This window comes from Phymastichus coffea, unplaced genomic scaffold (assembly GCF_024137745.1).
Source record: "Phymastichus coffea isolate CEN01 unplaced genomic scaffold, Cenicafe_Pcof_1.1 PCOF00103, whole genome shotgun sequence".
Lineage (NCBI taxonomy): Eukaryota > Metazoa > Arthropoda > Insecta > Hymenoptera > Eulophidae > Phymastichus > Phymastichus coffea.
In genome coordinates this window covers 681,376-693,135 of record NW_026706914.1, presented here as the reverse complement: position 1 = coordinate 693,135, position 11,760 = coordinate 681,376, and the positions used below count along the sequence as shown (strand labels likewise).

General features: G+C 33.3%; 3 protein-coding genes across 3 annotated transcripts; 1 reads left to right on the top strand and 2 right to left on the bottom strand.

Annotated features, from left to right (window-relative positions):
* The first annotated feature begins 417 nt into the window (after positions 1-417).
* Positions 418-2,934, top strand: LOC131670161 (protein-L-isoaspartate(D-aspartate) O-methyltransferase-like). Its single transcript, XM_058945550.1, has 5 exons — positions 418-661; positions 774-913; positions 1,004-1,229; positions 1,958-2,043; positions 2,127-2,934. Exons 1-5 carry the CDS (start codon positions 601-603, stop codon positions 2,298-2,300), a joined length of 687 nt encoding a protein of 228 aa, XP_058801533.1. The 5' UTR covers positions 418-600; the 3' UTR covers positions 2,301-2,934.
* LOC131670160 (equilibrative nucleoside transporter 2) lies at positions 1,268-6,930 on the bottom strand. Its single transcript, XM_058945549.1, has 14 exons — positions 5,967-6,930; positions 5,328-5,880; positions 5,037-5,186; positions 4,883-4,964; positions 4,638-4,816; positions 4,475-4,569; positions 4,355-4,405; positions 3,907-4,139; positions 3,601-3,835; positions 3,421-3,506; positions 3,152-3,351; positions 2,964-3,083; positions 2,114-2,271; positions 1,268-2,026 (listed from the first exon to the last, which is right to left on the bottom strand). The coding sequence occupies exons 3-12, from the start codon at positions 5,180-5,182 to the stop codon at positions 2,972-2,974; spliced, it is 1,419 nt and encodes a 472-aa protein (XP_058801532.1). The 5' UTR covers positions 5,183-5,186; positions 5,328-5,880; positions 5,967-6,930; the 3' UTR covers positions 1,268-2,026; positions 2,114-2,271; positions 2,964-2,971.
* Positions 6,931-7,696: 766 nt separating this feature from the next.
* On the bottom strand, positions 7,697-8,932 carry LOC131670175 (uncharacterized). Its single transcript, XM_058945565.1, has one exon. It carries the CDS (start codon positions 8,930-8,932, stop codon positions 7,697-7,699), a length of 1,236 nt encoding a protein of 411 aa, XP_058801548.1.
* Positions 8,933-11,760: the final 2,828 nt, after the last annotated feature.

Below are 11,760 nucleotides of genomic sequence, written 5' to 3'. Positions count from 1 at the left end.
TGAGAAGTGGCGCCTCCTCGTGCTTGTTGCGGAAAGCTATACTTATTTTTCAAGTGCATGTATCATTGTATTGTAACGGAAAATAATATTTATTTCTTTTTAATCGATTATTACAATGATATTTTGATCGAACAGAAAAATTGTGCGTAATTTTTGCTAACTATTATATGTATTTAATTCTATCGAACGCTTCTTGATAAACTTACGTACTTCTATTAAAATGTTACGCAATTAATCTGGGAATGTTCAACTTTTATATATTTTAAATATTTGTATTAACAAAAACTAAATTGCGCGGAATTATTAATCAGTTATGCTATCCTTGTTAATTATGCGCAGTTTTTCTATAATTTTTCTGAGTCGATTTTCGTCCATTTCTCGCTGAGTTTTTTTATCTACTTACTTCGTAGTTTTGAAAGTTGCAATACTCATACGAGTTCTTTACTTTTTGTGTTAATAAAATAAAATGTCTTCAAAATATTAGATACATTCAAGAATATATCAACTAACAAATTCCAGTTATGAGACGTAAAAATATTTTGTAGATATTTATATTCATTCTTATTTTTATAATAATTACATATATCACCTACCACTGAGATGTATCCATTTGGTCGATTTCATGGTAAAACGAACTTGGATTTGATCCAATATCTTCAAAGTAAGTCAGAAATAAATGTCATAAAGATTTTAATATTTAAAGTATTATACATTTTACAATTTATAAAAAGTATTATAGATGTAATATTCTTAAAATTATTTTTACATGTTAGAATCTAAAATAATCAAATCAGAGAAAGTGTTTGATGTAATGTGTCAAGTAGATAGAGGAAAATATACTAATTATAAAGATGCTTACATAGATGCACCTCAAGTAATAGGATTTGGTGCAACTATAAGTGCACCACACATGGTAAATACTATAGTATTATATATACATTATAGCGAAATGCAATCAAATGCAGTAAAAATGGTTGATATAAAATTTAATTAATTTCTACAGCATGGGTATGCTTTAGAGTTTCTTGCAGAGAAATTGAAAGAAGGAGGTAGAGCTTTAGACATAGGTTCAGGCTCTGGTTATTTAACTACATGCATGGCATTGATGGTTGGATCAAGTGGTATAGCAGTAGGCATTGAACATATTGCACATCTTCAGGAAATAGCAAGGAAAAATATTGAAAATGATCATCCTCAACTTTTGAAAAATGGGCAGATTCAATTGATTGGTAAGCAAAGAAATAGACATTCATTTTATGTTCTAAGACATTTATTTAAATTTTTTAGATATACATAATGCTAATCTATATTATATCTTATTACATATGAGGGCTATTTATTATAGAAATACTGTTTTACATATTTATATTTTAGTAACATTTGCCTGTGATAGAAACTGTTGTAGACCAATAATTTGTACTTTATACAAAAATTTGCATTCATCTACCCATCTTTAGATTTTAACAAAAGCTAGAAGACTATATTATAATTAATATTCAGTCAAAATAATCGATTCCATGATAAGTGTTTATGAGGAGGCCTTTATGCTATATAATTTTATTATCATCAATACTTACTTAATGTCCATTTATGTTAAATTGTCAAAGTTCTCAACCTCAAACAATAAATAAAGAATAATGGCAAAGTTGTGATATTGTATATAAACTTTAATTTAATTTTTACTTTAATTTTGACCAAATATAATCAAATCTATAAATATATAGATAAGATTACCACTTCGTTGTCCTTACATTGAAAGAAATCATATCCTTTTTTCTAGTACACTTGAATTACTTTATATCAATACTATAGTTTAAGCATCCTTTAATTAAATTAAAACCTAAGGTATAATAGGAGTATTTATCAGAGTTCATAGTTTACTTTATAAAAATATATACAACTTAATCAAGTAAATGATCATAAAAATTTCCAATTTTTATAGAATAACTAATTTTAGTTGGAGATGGCAGACTGGGTTACCTTCCAAAGGCACCTTACGATGCTATTCATATTGGTGCTGCAACTCCTGAAATAACGGAAACAGTGAGTAATAAGAAGTTGTTTGTTGAAAATATATTTTATCAATTAGTTGTATCAATTATAACAAACATACAATAACACTTTAGCTTATCAACCAGTTAGCTCTTGGAGGACGAATGATTGTTCCCGTAGGAAAAGAAAATGCTGATCAAACATTGTATCAAATAGATAAGACTACAGATGGTGAAATTATACAAAAATCATTAATGGGCGTTGTTTATGTGCCTTTAACTGATAAAGAAAAACAATTCAAATCATGAAATTTGTGCACAGTCCAGTAATTTTAATAATTTTTCCAATTAATTACTAATAATAATATAATATTGTTTTTAAATACACACCAAGTTTTCTGGGAGTTAAATTTTGTATAGTTAAAGAAATTTCTTTTTCCATTTTGTACATAAAATTTCTTATATTTATAGAGCTTTAGTTTTAAGACTAATTTATTTATCATCATTAATAAATTTGACAAAACTGAATTTTCAGAACATTTATTTTAATCAGTTTAAATTTTATATATTTCTATGTTCTGTGTGAAATAAGACTATTAAATATATAAAAAAATTCAAAACTAGTTATTAATCTTAGTAATATATTACATTATATGTACTTTTCTAGTAAACATAATAAAAATATAATACTGCTAAATTAAAATTAATATTTTTAAACATTTATGATATCACTATACCATATCAAATTACTTAAGTAACAGAGTATAAGTCGTGAATTAGAAATCACAAAAATAAAAATTTACTAATTTTAATATTTATAGCTATAATTAAGAAGTATGATTTGCTTTGTACCAAATCTCACGTGGACTACAATTTTTAAAAGGTTTTGATTCATGTATTTAAAATTTTTTAAAATATTTTAAATATTCTTTAAATTTATAATTGACATTTACAATGAAAAAAATTCTGTACCTTTTTCATTATAAAATTTTGACCATTAAAAGACTTATGAGCGATCCTACAGAAACTCCAATTCCTAGGAAAGCACCTAACATAGCCGATGCTACTTCTTTTTCACGTTGTTCAACAATTCTATACGTGATATCAACAAATAAATAATATACTTCACTCCAACTTACAAAGTAGAATAGAGTACTTACGTAGGAGCAATCATAAATACTATATTGCACAAATAACCATTGCTAATAGCAAATAAAATTGTTAAAGTTATGTAATATATGTCATCATGAATATATACAGGCAGACGACGTCGAGGTTGTGCATTGCACACTAAAAATAGAGGTATAAAAACTATTCTTGATAAACTTAACAATATTATTAGCCATGGATTATCTTTTGGCTAAAATTGAATACTTATATTATAATATTTGTTATTACATATTTATAATCAATATGTACCCATACATACCCACTTAAAAAATCCCGATAAAATTCTTCCTAAGTAATCTCCACAGCTGAATAGTAAATAAGTAACAACTGGTACAAAGTAAATATCTGAAAAAGTATTATGGTACTAATTAATATTTGAAAAAATGTTAATTTATTATGGTAAAAATAGTAAAAATAGATATTTTTATTAAAAAATTACCATTCCAATGATGTCCTTGACCTTTACTGTGACTTTCTATTAAGACTGTTACAGAAGGATAAACAATCATTGTTATAAAAAATATTAAAAAAATGCTCAGTCCATATTGCCAAGTTCTCTTAAAAATCCTTAAATAAGAAATGTTTTCTCCGAAGAAATTAATTTCATTGTCATGTGAAAAATTTACTTCCCTTTCGTTCTCGGTTTTTATAAAAACATGATGTTTGAAGAAAACCTGACACATTAACAAAGCTTTAATGAAATAAGAAAATTTTTATTCAATATTCTCATAATGTTTTTACTTACTTCTCTTTCTAATATTACATACGCAATAAGTGATAACAGCAATATACAATCACCTATTATAAAATATAATAATCCTGAAATAATAGGACTTGCTCCAATCCACAAAGATAATATTTCTGTCAAAGCTGCAAATATTCCACCCAAAGCTTGTCCTGCAGACATTGCAGTTATATATTTTGGAGAAAACCTTCCTACTATACCAAGTAAGCTACCTCCAAAAATTGCACTGGCAGCTAAAATTAAAATAATGTAAGTCATGTAGATATAGTTTTGCTGATCTGAGCGAAACAAAGGTGGCACATGAGATGAGAATGTCTTTCTCTGACATGTTATATGTAGATAAAAAAACGTGTAGAAAGCGCGAATTTTCGCGTATGCTTGTGGCTGACCGTGCGGAAAGTTGTACTTTCCGTACAGCGTGTTGACAAAAATAAAACTATGTACATACCATTCACAAGTGCTACACATATCAGTGTAATTGTTAAAAAAGTGTACTGATCTAAAAAAATGTTAAAATATCAATAAAATACATGTATGAAACATTAGTTAAAGTTAACATTTTACTTACAGTTATCTGTATTCACTCTAGCAAATGATGTAGTTAAGATGAACACAACTAATACAAGACACTGAGATCCAATCATCCTAGTACTTAATGATATTCTGTGAAATAAAAAAATTTTTAAATAGATTTGTTTTAGAAACTAACATTAATTAACATTTGGTACTACCTTTTGCTGATAAAAGTATTAATAATTAAAAAACCTGTATTTGGAATTGCACTTGATATGCTTACATAGGATGTAAAACTAGCTTGAAGATCTGTCCTATTTTCTGCATTTTCAAAATGACTGAAACTAAGACTATGAGATTCATTTGACTTAATTGGTCTAAACTTATACATCCAATACTAAAAAGAAATTTATACAAATCATTTAATCAAGTTCAAAAAGTTTTATTTTATTTAACTACTCACGTCATCTGCTGTAATAAAAAAACTCCAAGGTATTAAGGCATTTATACCCAGCAAGTAAAAAACAATATAAGCTAAGTTGTATCTAGAAAGTATTATATTGATTTTTTCACTGCTTGCAATTGAAAGTTACTAAAATATACATCTGTAATTTTACCTATCATAAGGAAGTTGATGTTTTAGAAATGGTTCATCATGAGAATGAACAATTGCCAGATCATCTGTATCTGTATCAGCTTCATTTTCAAGATCATCATCGCTATCTTCTTTTAGCAAAGGTTCAGTGTTTATAGAGTATGCCATAATTCTACAGAAATAATTCACATAAAATAACATTAGATGCAATTAAATTATTATCATATTAATGGAATCAAATTATTATTTTTCAGAAACAATTACTACAGTTATTAGATTTATAAGCACTTCTAATAGAGTTATGATTTCTTACATTGGAAAATCTAACAGCAGTTGTAAACATTTGCCTTTTTATTCTCAAGTTGATTATAGTAGGTTGATTGACTAAAGTTTAGAGTACTAGCAAAGGCAGAATTTTCCAAATGCAATTAAAAGCATATATACTTTCACTAAAAATTTATTTATTAGGAGTGTTCTTATATCCATTAGGAGGATGCATATTTTTACAATCAACTCATATATTGTTTCTTCATAACAGTTGCACAAATTGTTGCTAATGAAATCCAACAATAACTAGCTAAAACCCTAAATTTTTTGTGCGTCATAAATTAGTCGTCGTTTACCGTTACCATAGTATTTTAACGCTGTTTTTGGCGTTCTGACGTCCTCTCTTCTCTGTTCTATCGCTATAAATATCCGACTGCATTGAAAACGGTTATACTAGAAAACTTTTTATATGTAAAGAGCGCAGAATCTTTTAATAACGAGTTAATTTTTCGCATTATGTGTTGTAAACGTTTATTAATATATACTTGTCAGTATTTCTTAGCTTTAATACTCTCTGTATTCCAAGTGCTACATTATGACTGTAACAGCATATCATAGTGAACAGACAATTAGATTCAGTAAAAGTATCAAATTGGATTAAACAATAAACTAAACTCAACTACACCTAATTTCTTGTTGTCATGCTGTTTTAGGCTCCGGTCACATATGTCCGTACGCTTGCGTACGAATACGGACGAATTACACGATTCCAGTATAATCACTAGAAATTCGTAGTTCTAGTTACTAATACAAACAGTCGCAACAGAACTCCCCTTACCCCAGCCAGCAAAGTGTAATACTAGACATTAAAACAATCCTTTTTCAATTGCAAAAACAAAACAAAACTATTAAACTTATAAGGATTTCCTCTCACTCTCAAATAACACATAACAAAACAGTAGACCAACTAGCTAAATCAGTTATCACAAAAGGCGTTAATACATTGATTCTGCTCCCACACACTGAATTTCTTGAGGATATTCAACACTCTCACATATCATCTTTTCAATCCATCGTACTAGATCAAAGCTCCTACAAAGAATCTCACTACTTTCATAATTATACTACTCATCGACTCAATCTAAACTATAGTTCCACAAAACTTACCTTCATAGAAAACATATCACCTCTATTAACAGACTTAGAAGCAACCATTATTCTCTAGCAGCTAGTCTATACAGAAAGAATTTTATAAGTTCCCCCCATGTCAATGTGGATCTCCAATACAAGACATTAACCATATTGTTTGGTCTTGCCCTACGTATATATCTCAGAGAAAAACACTAATCAAAAAACTAAACAAATATTCACAAAATCGTAAAACTTCCTCAATAACTACAACCATCAATATATTAAAACTCCTTACTCATCCCCCATGTCTCTTCTTAACCGAATTTCTCAATAAATGCAAACTCTCAATTTAAAATAAATCCTGAAACACTAAACAATAATCTTCCAATTCCCAGTCTTTTTTATAATCCTACACTGGTCACAAATCTATCTAACCAATAAAATTAAATTTATCAACCTTAACTATATAAACTACTTTTACTACTTAAATTTCAATTTCAAACTTCGAATTCGCCTTGATTAAGGAGTTTCATATGCTACATATAAATCATACAGAATTAAATAAAATTGAAGTCATTTAAATCATTATTGCATAAGAAATTAACACGATTTTTTTTATATTTATTATCGAATGATTTTTGTAAAAATTTAGTTTCAAAGTTTGGTGAATAACATGGGCTCTTATATAAGCAGTACGTTTTTTGTTGATATCTCAGTTAAAATCATACAAAATATAAAAAAACAAATTCTAATATATAGTACATTTTTTTAAAAATATTTTGGTCGAACATATAAGTAAATTATCGATAATTTCAAAAAGTTATTAATAATTATTCACGTTATTTTTTGATATCAAACAGTTGTTATTTACGCTTGGCAACGCTGCAATGCAGACATACGTAGTGTATATCAGATGATAGATATACTGTAAACATGTTTACAGTGGACTCACATATGTTCATGGCTATAACCTAAACTTTTGTGTGCTTTGGGTTGTGTATACAAAAACAATTAGAAAGTGGAAATGAAATAAATTTATTTATTCTTAGTGTGATTTGCAATAAAACAAGCATTTTTTTCGAAACAAAGCTTTTTATTATAAAAAATAATTACAAAATGTTTAAATTTTATAAACTTTGAGATGAGACTGAAAATCTAATTTGAATGAAAATGTAACATTACAAACCCGTTATTTTTATACTGGCATTATATAATAAATTAAATTCTTTGAAACCCTAAATAATAAATATTACTTTTATTTTTTTTAAATAACCTTTGGTTATGTTAAACCTTTATTTGTAAAACTGAGTTCAAGTAATCTAAAATAGTGTTCAAAATTTTTTTATTTTTAATTATTTGTGGTTTACCATCCACTTCACCTACTAATAAAGCTTTTGTGTCATCAAATCCTTTTGTTTTGAAATGTATAACTAAGTTTTCATAAGTGATACCAGCATAAGCTAATCTTTTTTGCATAGCTTTACTAATAACATCATCCATGGGCTTGAACGAAGGTATTATTTCTTTGGCGTCCTTTTCCTTTTGCATGCGTTCTGAAATATCTTTGATTGTTTTATTAGATTCTATCAAATCAAGAACACTTATAAAAGACGTGGTTAGTTGTTCTAATAAAATGACATCAACACTAGCATCATGGGCACCATTGCATGGAAGTGCCAATAATTCTTTTGCTAATGTTGTAAGTTTATACCCACTCTCTCTTTTTGGAAACTTATCTTTAAAAAGTAGCAGAGTGTCAGAAAATCCTTGTATCACATTTTCAAATTCATCTATCAAAGATAATTCTTGCATGGAGGTAATCATACGTGTGGAGTCAAAATTACAATTGTGCGCAACTAGTATACTTTTTTTCTCAAAACTTTTTAAAAAATTTAAGAGTTCACTAAAAACTACTCGTTTTGGTAAAGTTGCAACTTCATGCCCATGTAAAAATAGTTTTTTATAAACTTTACTTAGGCCATTTACGTTTGTTGCACTTGAATCAATAGATTTGGTTGGAGTAATATATGCACTGAACATTTTATTCCCACATTTTACACATGTTTGCAGTATGTCATGTTTATAACTAAAACCTCCAGTTTCTATATCAAAAAATGCAATATTGAAAGCATTAGATTTATAATTCAAATAATTGTCAGTAACTAGTTTGATACAGTCTTCCTTTCTTGCTTTTTTGTTATCCAATAAATCCATATGACTTTCATAAGTTTGTCCTTCAGCACTTTCCTTTTGATACTTTAACTGGGATCTTTTTGCTTGTCTTTGCAATCTAAGACTTTTATATGATATCTGACTTCTGCGTTCTCTTCTTTTTTGCACAAGTTTATCAGACTTGTTTATGTGTTTTTCTAATGGTTGATTCCAAGGAAGAAACATTTTTGCCATGGTGCGCTGAAGATAGCTATCTCCACAATTTTTTTGTGCTACTGAAGCAGCAAATCTAAAGTCTGCAGATTCAGAGGTGCTATAACACACACTTTTTCTAGCTTTGCTGCACATGGTATTATTTAAGCTTTCATTAGCTTGAGAGCTTGGTGCTCCAACAAACTTTGCAGCATTTTAGGAAAGTTGCAAAAAAGTTTCTTTGAGGATATCAAACAATATTGCATTTTTTAGTCTGATCCCTGTTGAATTTTCCTTTTCTCCACAACCTGAGCACCAAGAGCCACACTTGTCATGGTGATCAAACAAGTGATAAGGAATATTCAATAAATTAGCTTCAATATCTTGTACTGATTCTTTATGAGTATGAATTACATATGAAAAACATCTTTTTATATAAGTAATTACATCATTTGACAACTCCTTATCTGGATCTTTTGATTTATCATCTCTTATCTTGTACAACATACTAGCAACCCCCCTTGCAGAGTGATTAGTATCACTTTGCTTGACAATTTCATGACTCGCTTTTTCTTCAATAGCTGCAATGCTGGAACTATCATTGTCTCCAACCAAAACATCAACTTCTAAGTTAGCTTCTAGTTATTTACAATGAACACAGACTAAAGTTCGGAATTCCCGGTGACGGTGATAGCGAAGAAACAGCGATCTAGGCGGAGGTATAAGAGAGAGAAATCTCTCTCAAAAATCGGACTTGAACGAAGTTTGATGGCGTTAGAAAGAAGAATCATCGAACAGGAGAAAACGTCGTCATCTGGTTCCGCTTCGTCTCATCCACGCCTGTGCATTTGCCTTGGTCCTCGCTGCTGAGCACTCAACCAAGGAGGTGGTGCCAAAACCCACGTGGCGCGAATGGCGAGTTAGAGAAGGACACCACATCCACTCCCCCCTTTGAACCGGACGCAGGAGGCGGACGGAACGTGACCCTGCGCAAGATGTTCGATCGGTGTCGTCTCTCGTGACCATTGGCCGTGCTGTTGACAAGGCAAGGTCAAAGAGTTATAGTCGGGACCGGCGGCAGAGGGCGAGGCGTTAATTCCTCAAGCGGTGGAGTGCTGACTGATTGGGAGTGTTTTGTTCAACTGCGTTGTTGGCAGAGGGAGTGGCGATGGCGGCGGATCAGCAGTCAAAGCTGGTAGAGTCGGCTGCTTAAAGAGCGAAGAGCTCAAATAGGCTGATTTGAGAGGATCAGTGGAGACGGTCTTCTCCGTGCCGTTGACGTCAATGACAAAAAGCTTGTCGCTCACCCTGCGGATGACCCGGTGAGAACCGGTATACGGTGGCTCGAGTGGTTTTCTAACTGCGTCGACTCGCTGTAACACATGCGAGTATTCGTGCAACCTGTTAAAAACGAAGAAGCGCTGCAGTGAGTGGTCCGCAGGAGGAACAGGCGCCAGTGCTCTCAAGGTTGCCCGCAAACGACCGACGAAGGTCGACGGGTCTGGCGGTGGGCTGCTGGTTATAAAGAAGTCTTCAGGGAGGCATAGTGTTGTGTCAAAAGTCATCTTGGCCGCTGAAGCCTGGAGATCTTCTTTAAGGGTGTTGCGTAGGCCAAAGAGCACTAGTAGCAAGGCTTTCGGCCATGTCGTTTGGGAGCACATAAGTGCTGCCTTGAGGGTGCGGTGAAAACGTTCCACCATGCCGTTCGACTGCGGATGATATGGCGTGGTTCGAAATTTAGCCGCACCAGAGACTTGCAAGAGCGCCATAAAGAGGGCGGACTCAAATTGATCTGATCTGATCTCCCTGATCTGACGTGATGGTCGTCGGGCATCCTTTGTTGGCTATCCACGTGGACAGGAAAGCCTTGGCGATGGTCTCGGCCCTTATGTCTTCGAGCGATACAACCTCCGGCCATCGGGTAAAACGGTCAATCATGGTGAGGTAGTAATGGTATTTCCCCACCAAGGGCAGCGTGATGAGATCCACGTGGACGTGCTCGAACCTACCATCGGGCTCTTGGAATGAGGCGAGCTTTATGCGACTGTACCGCGATATTTTGGCACGCTGGCATTGCAGACAGCTATGAGCCTAGTGACCGGCGTCTCGGCGGATGCCGGACCAATCGAAGCGTTCCAAAATGGCGTGCATAGTTGCGCGAATTCCTGGATGGCTCAGGATGTGCACCGCGTCGAAGGCTGCCTTTCTGAGCGATTGCGGCAGAAAAGGTCGAACTCGTCTCTCATGAACATTACAGAGTAGCTCACAACCATCAACCTGGAGTTGTTGGAGTTTTAAAGAATTGCCGTCACCTAGCCGCGAGGGCTACTCATCGCAGGACTAGGCATCGGCAATGGCTTTCGGGCTTAAAGCGGAGGGCATGTCGACAGTGGCGCAGTTAACGTTTTTTACCTCAGACGAGGATGGAACAAGAGGCTTGATCGATGCGTCGAGAGTGTCAGCATCCTCCAGCGTGCGGGAGAGAGCATCAGCTACAATATTGTCGGCTCTACTTACATGTTGGAAGCGAAGATCGAATTGCAGCAGAAAGTCCAGTTGGCGCTGCTGACGAGGAGAGGCCTTTTCGGACGGCTGACTGGCCGCAAAGGTCAAAGGTCGGTGATCTGTTAGCACCGTAAAAGGTCGCCTTTCGACAATGCGACGGCAGTGCTGTACAGCTCGGACAACGGCGAGAAGCTCGTCTCGTAGGTACTCTAACGGGTCTCCTGCGGGGTTAGCTTCTGGGAAAAGAAACCAATAGGCTGCCATTTCCCTTGAGCGCTTTGCTCCAGCACGGCTCCAACTGCGGAGCTTGAAGCATTAGTGGCCAGGCGGAGTGGCGTGATTGGTGAGAGGAAGGCAGTCTCAACAGCCTGAGCTAAGCTGCGCCAGGCTTCTTCGAACGCCAGGTCAGCTTTGACGCTCCAGACTAGCGGCCGGCGATTTCCTTGTGGCAGGCCTCGTAGAAGCTCGTTAAGCGGAGC

Bases quoted from the DNA above. Each gene is read 5' to 3' on its own strand.
- LOC131670161 (XM_058945550.1), top strand. From the start codon at position 601: ATGTATCCATTTGGTCGATTTCATGGTAAAACGAACTTGGATTTGATC. The intron at 662-773 runs GTAAGTCAGAAA...TTTACATGTTAG, and splicing joins TTTGATCCAATATCTTCAAA to AATCTAAAATAATCAAATCA. The intron at 914-1,003 runs GTAAATACTATA...TAATTTCTACAG, and splicing joins CTATAAGTGCACCACACATG to CATGGGTATGCTTTAGAGTT.
- LOC131670160 (XM_058945549.1), bottom strand. From the start codon at position 5,182: ATGGCATACTCTATAAACACTGAACCTTTGCTAAAAGAAGATAGCGAT. The intron at 4,965-5,036 runs GTAAAATTACAG...AATACTTTCTAG, and splicing joins CATCAACTTCCTTATGATAG to ATACAACTTAGCTTATATTG. The intron at 4,406-4,474 runs GTAAGTAAAATG...ACATTTTTTTAG, and splicing joins TAGAGTGAATACAGATAACT to ATCAGTACACTTTTTTAACA.
- LOC131670175 (XM_058945565.1), bottom strand. From the start codon at position 8,932: ATGTGCAGCAAAGCTAGAAAAAGTGTGTGTTATAGCACCTCTGAATCT.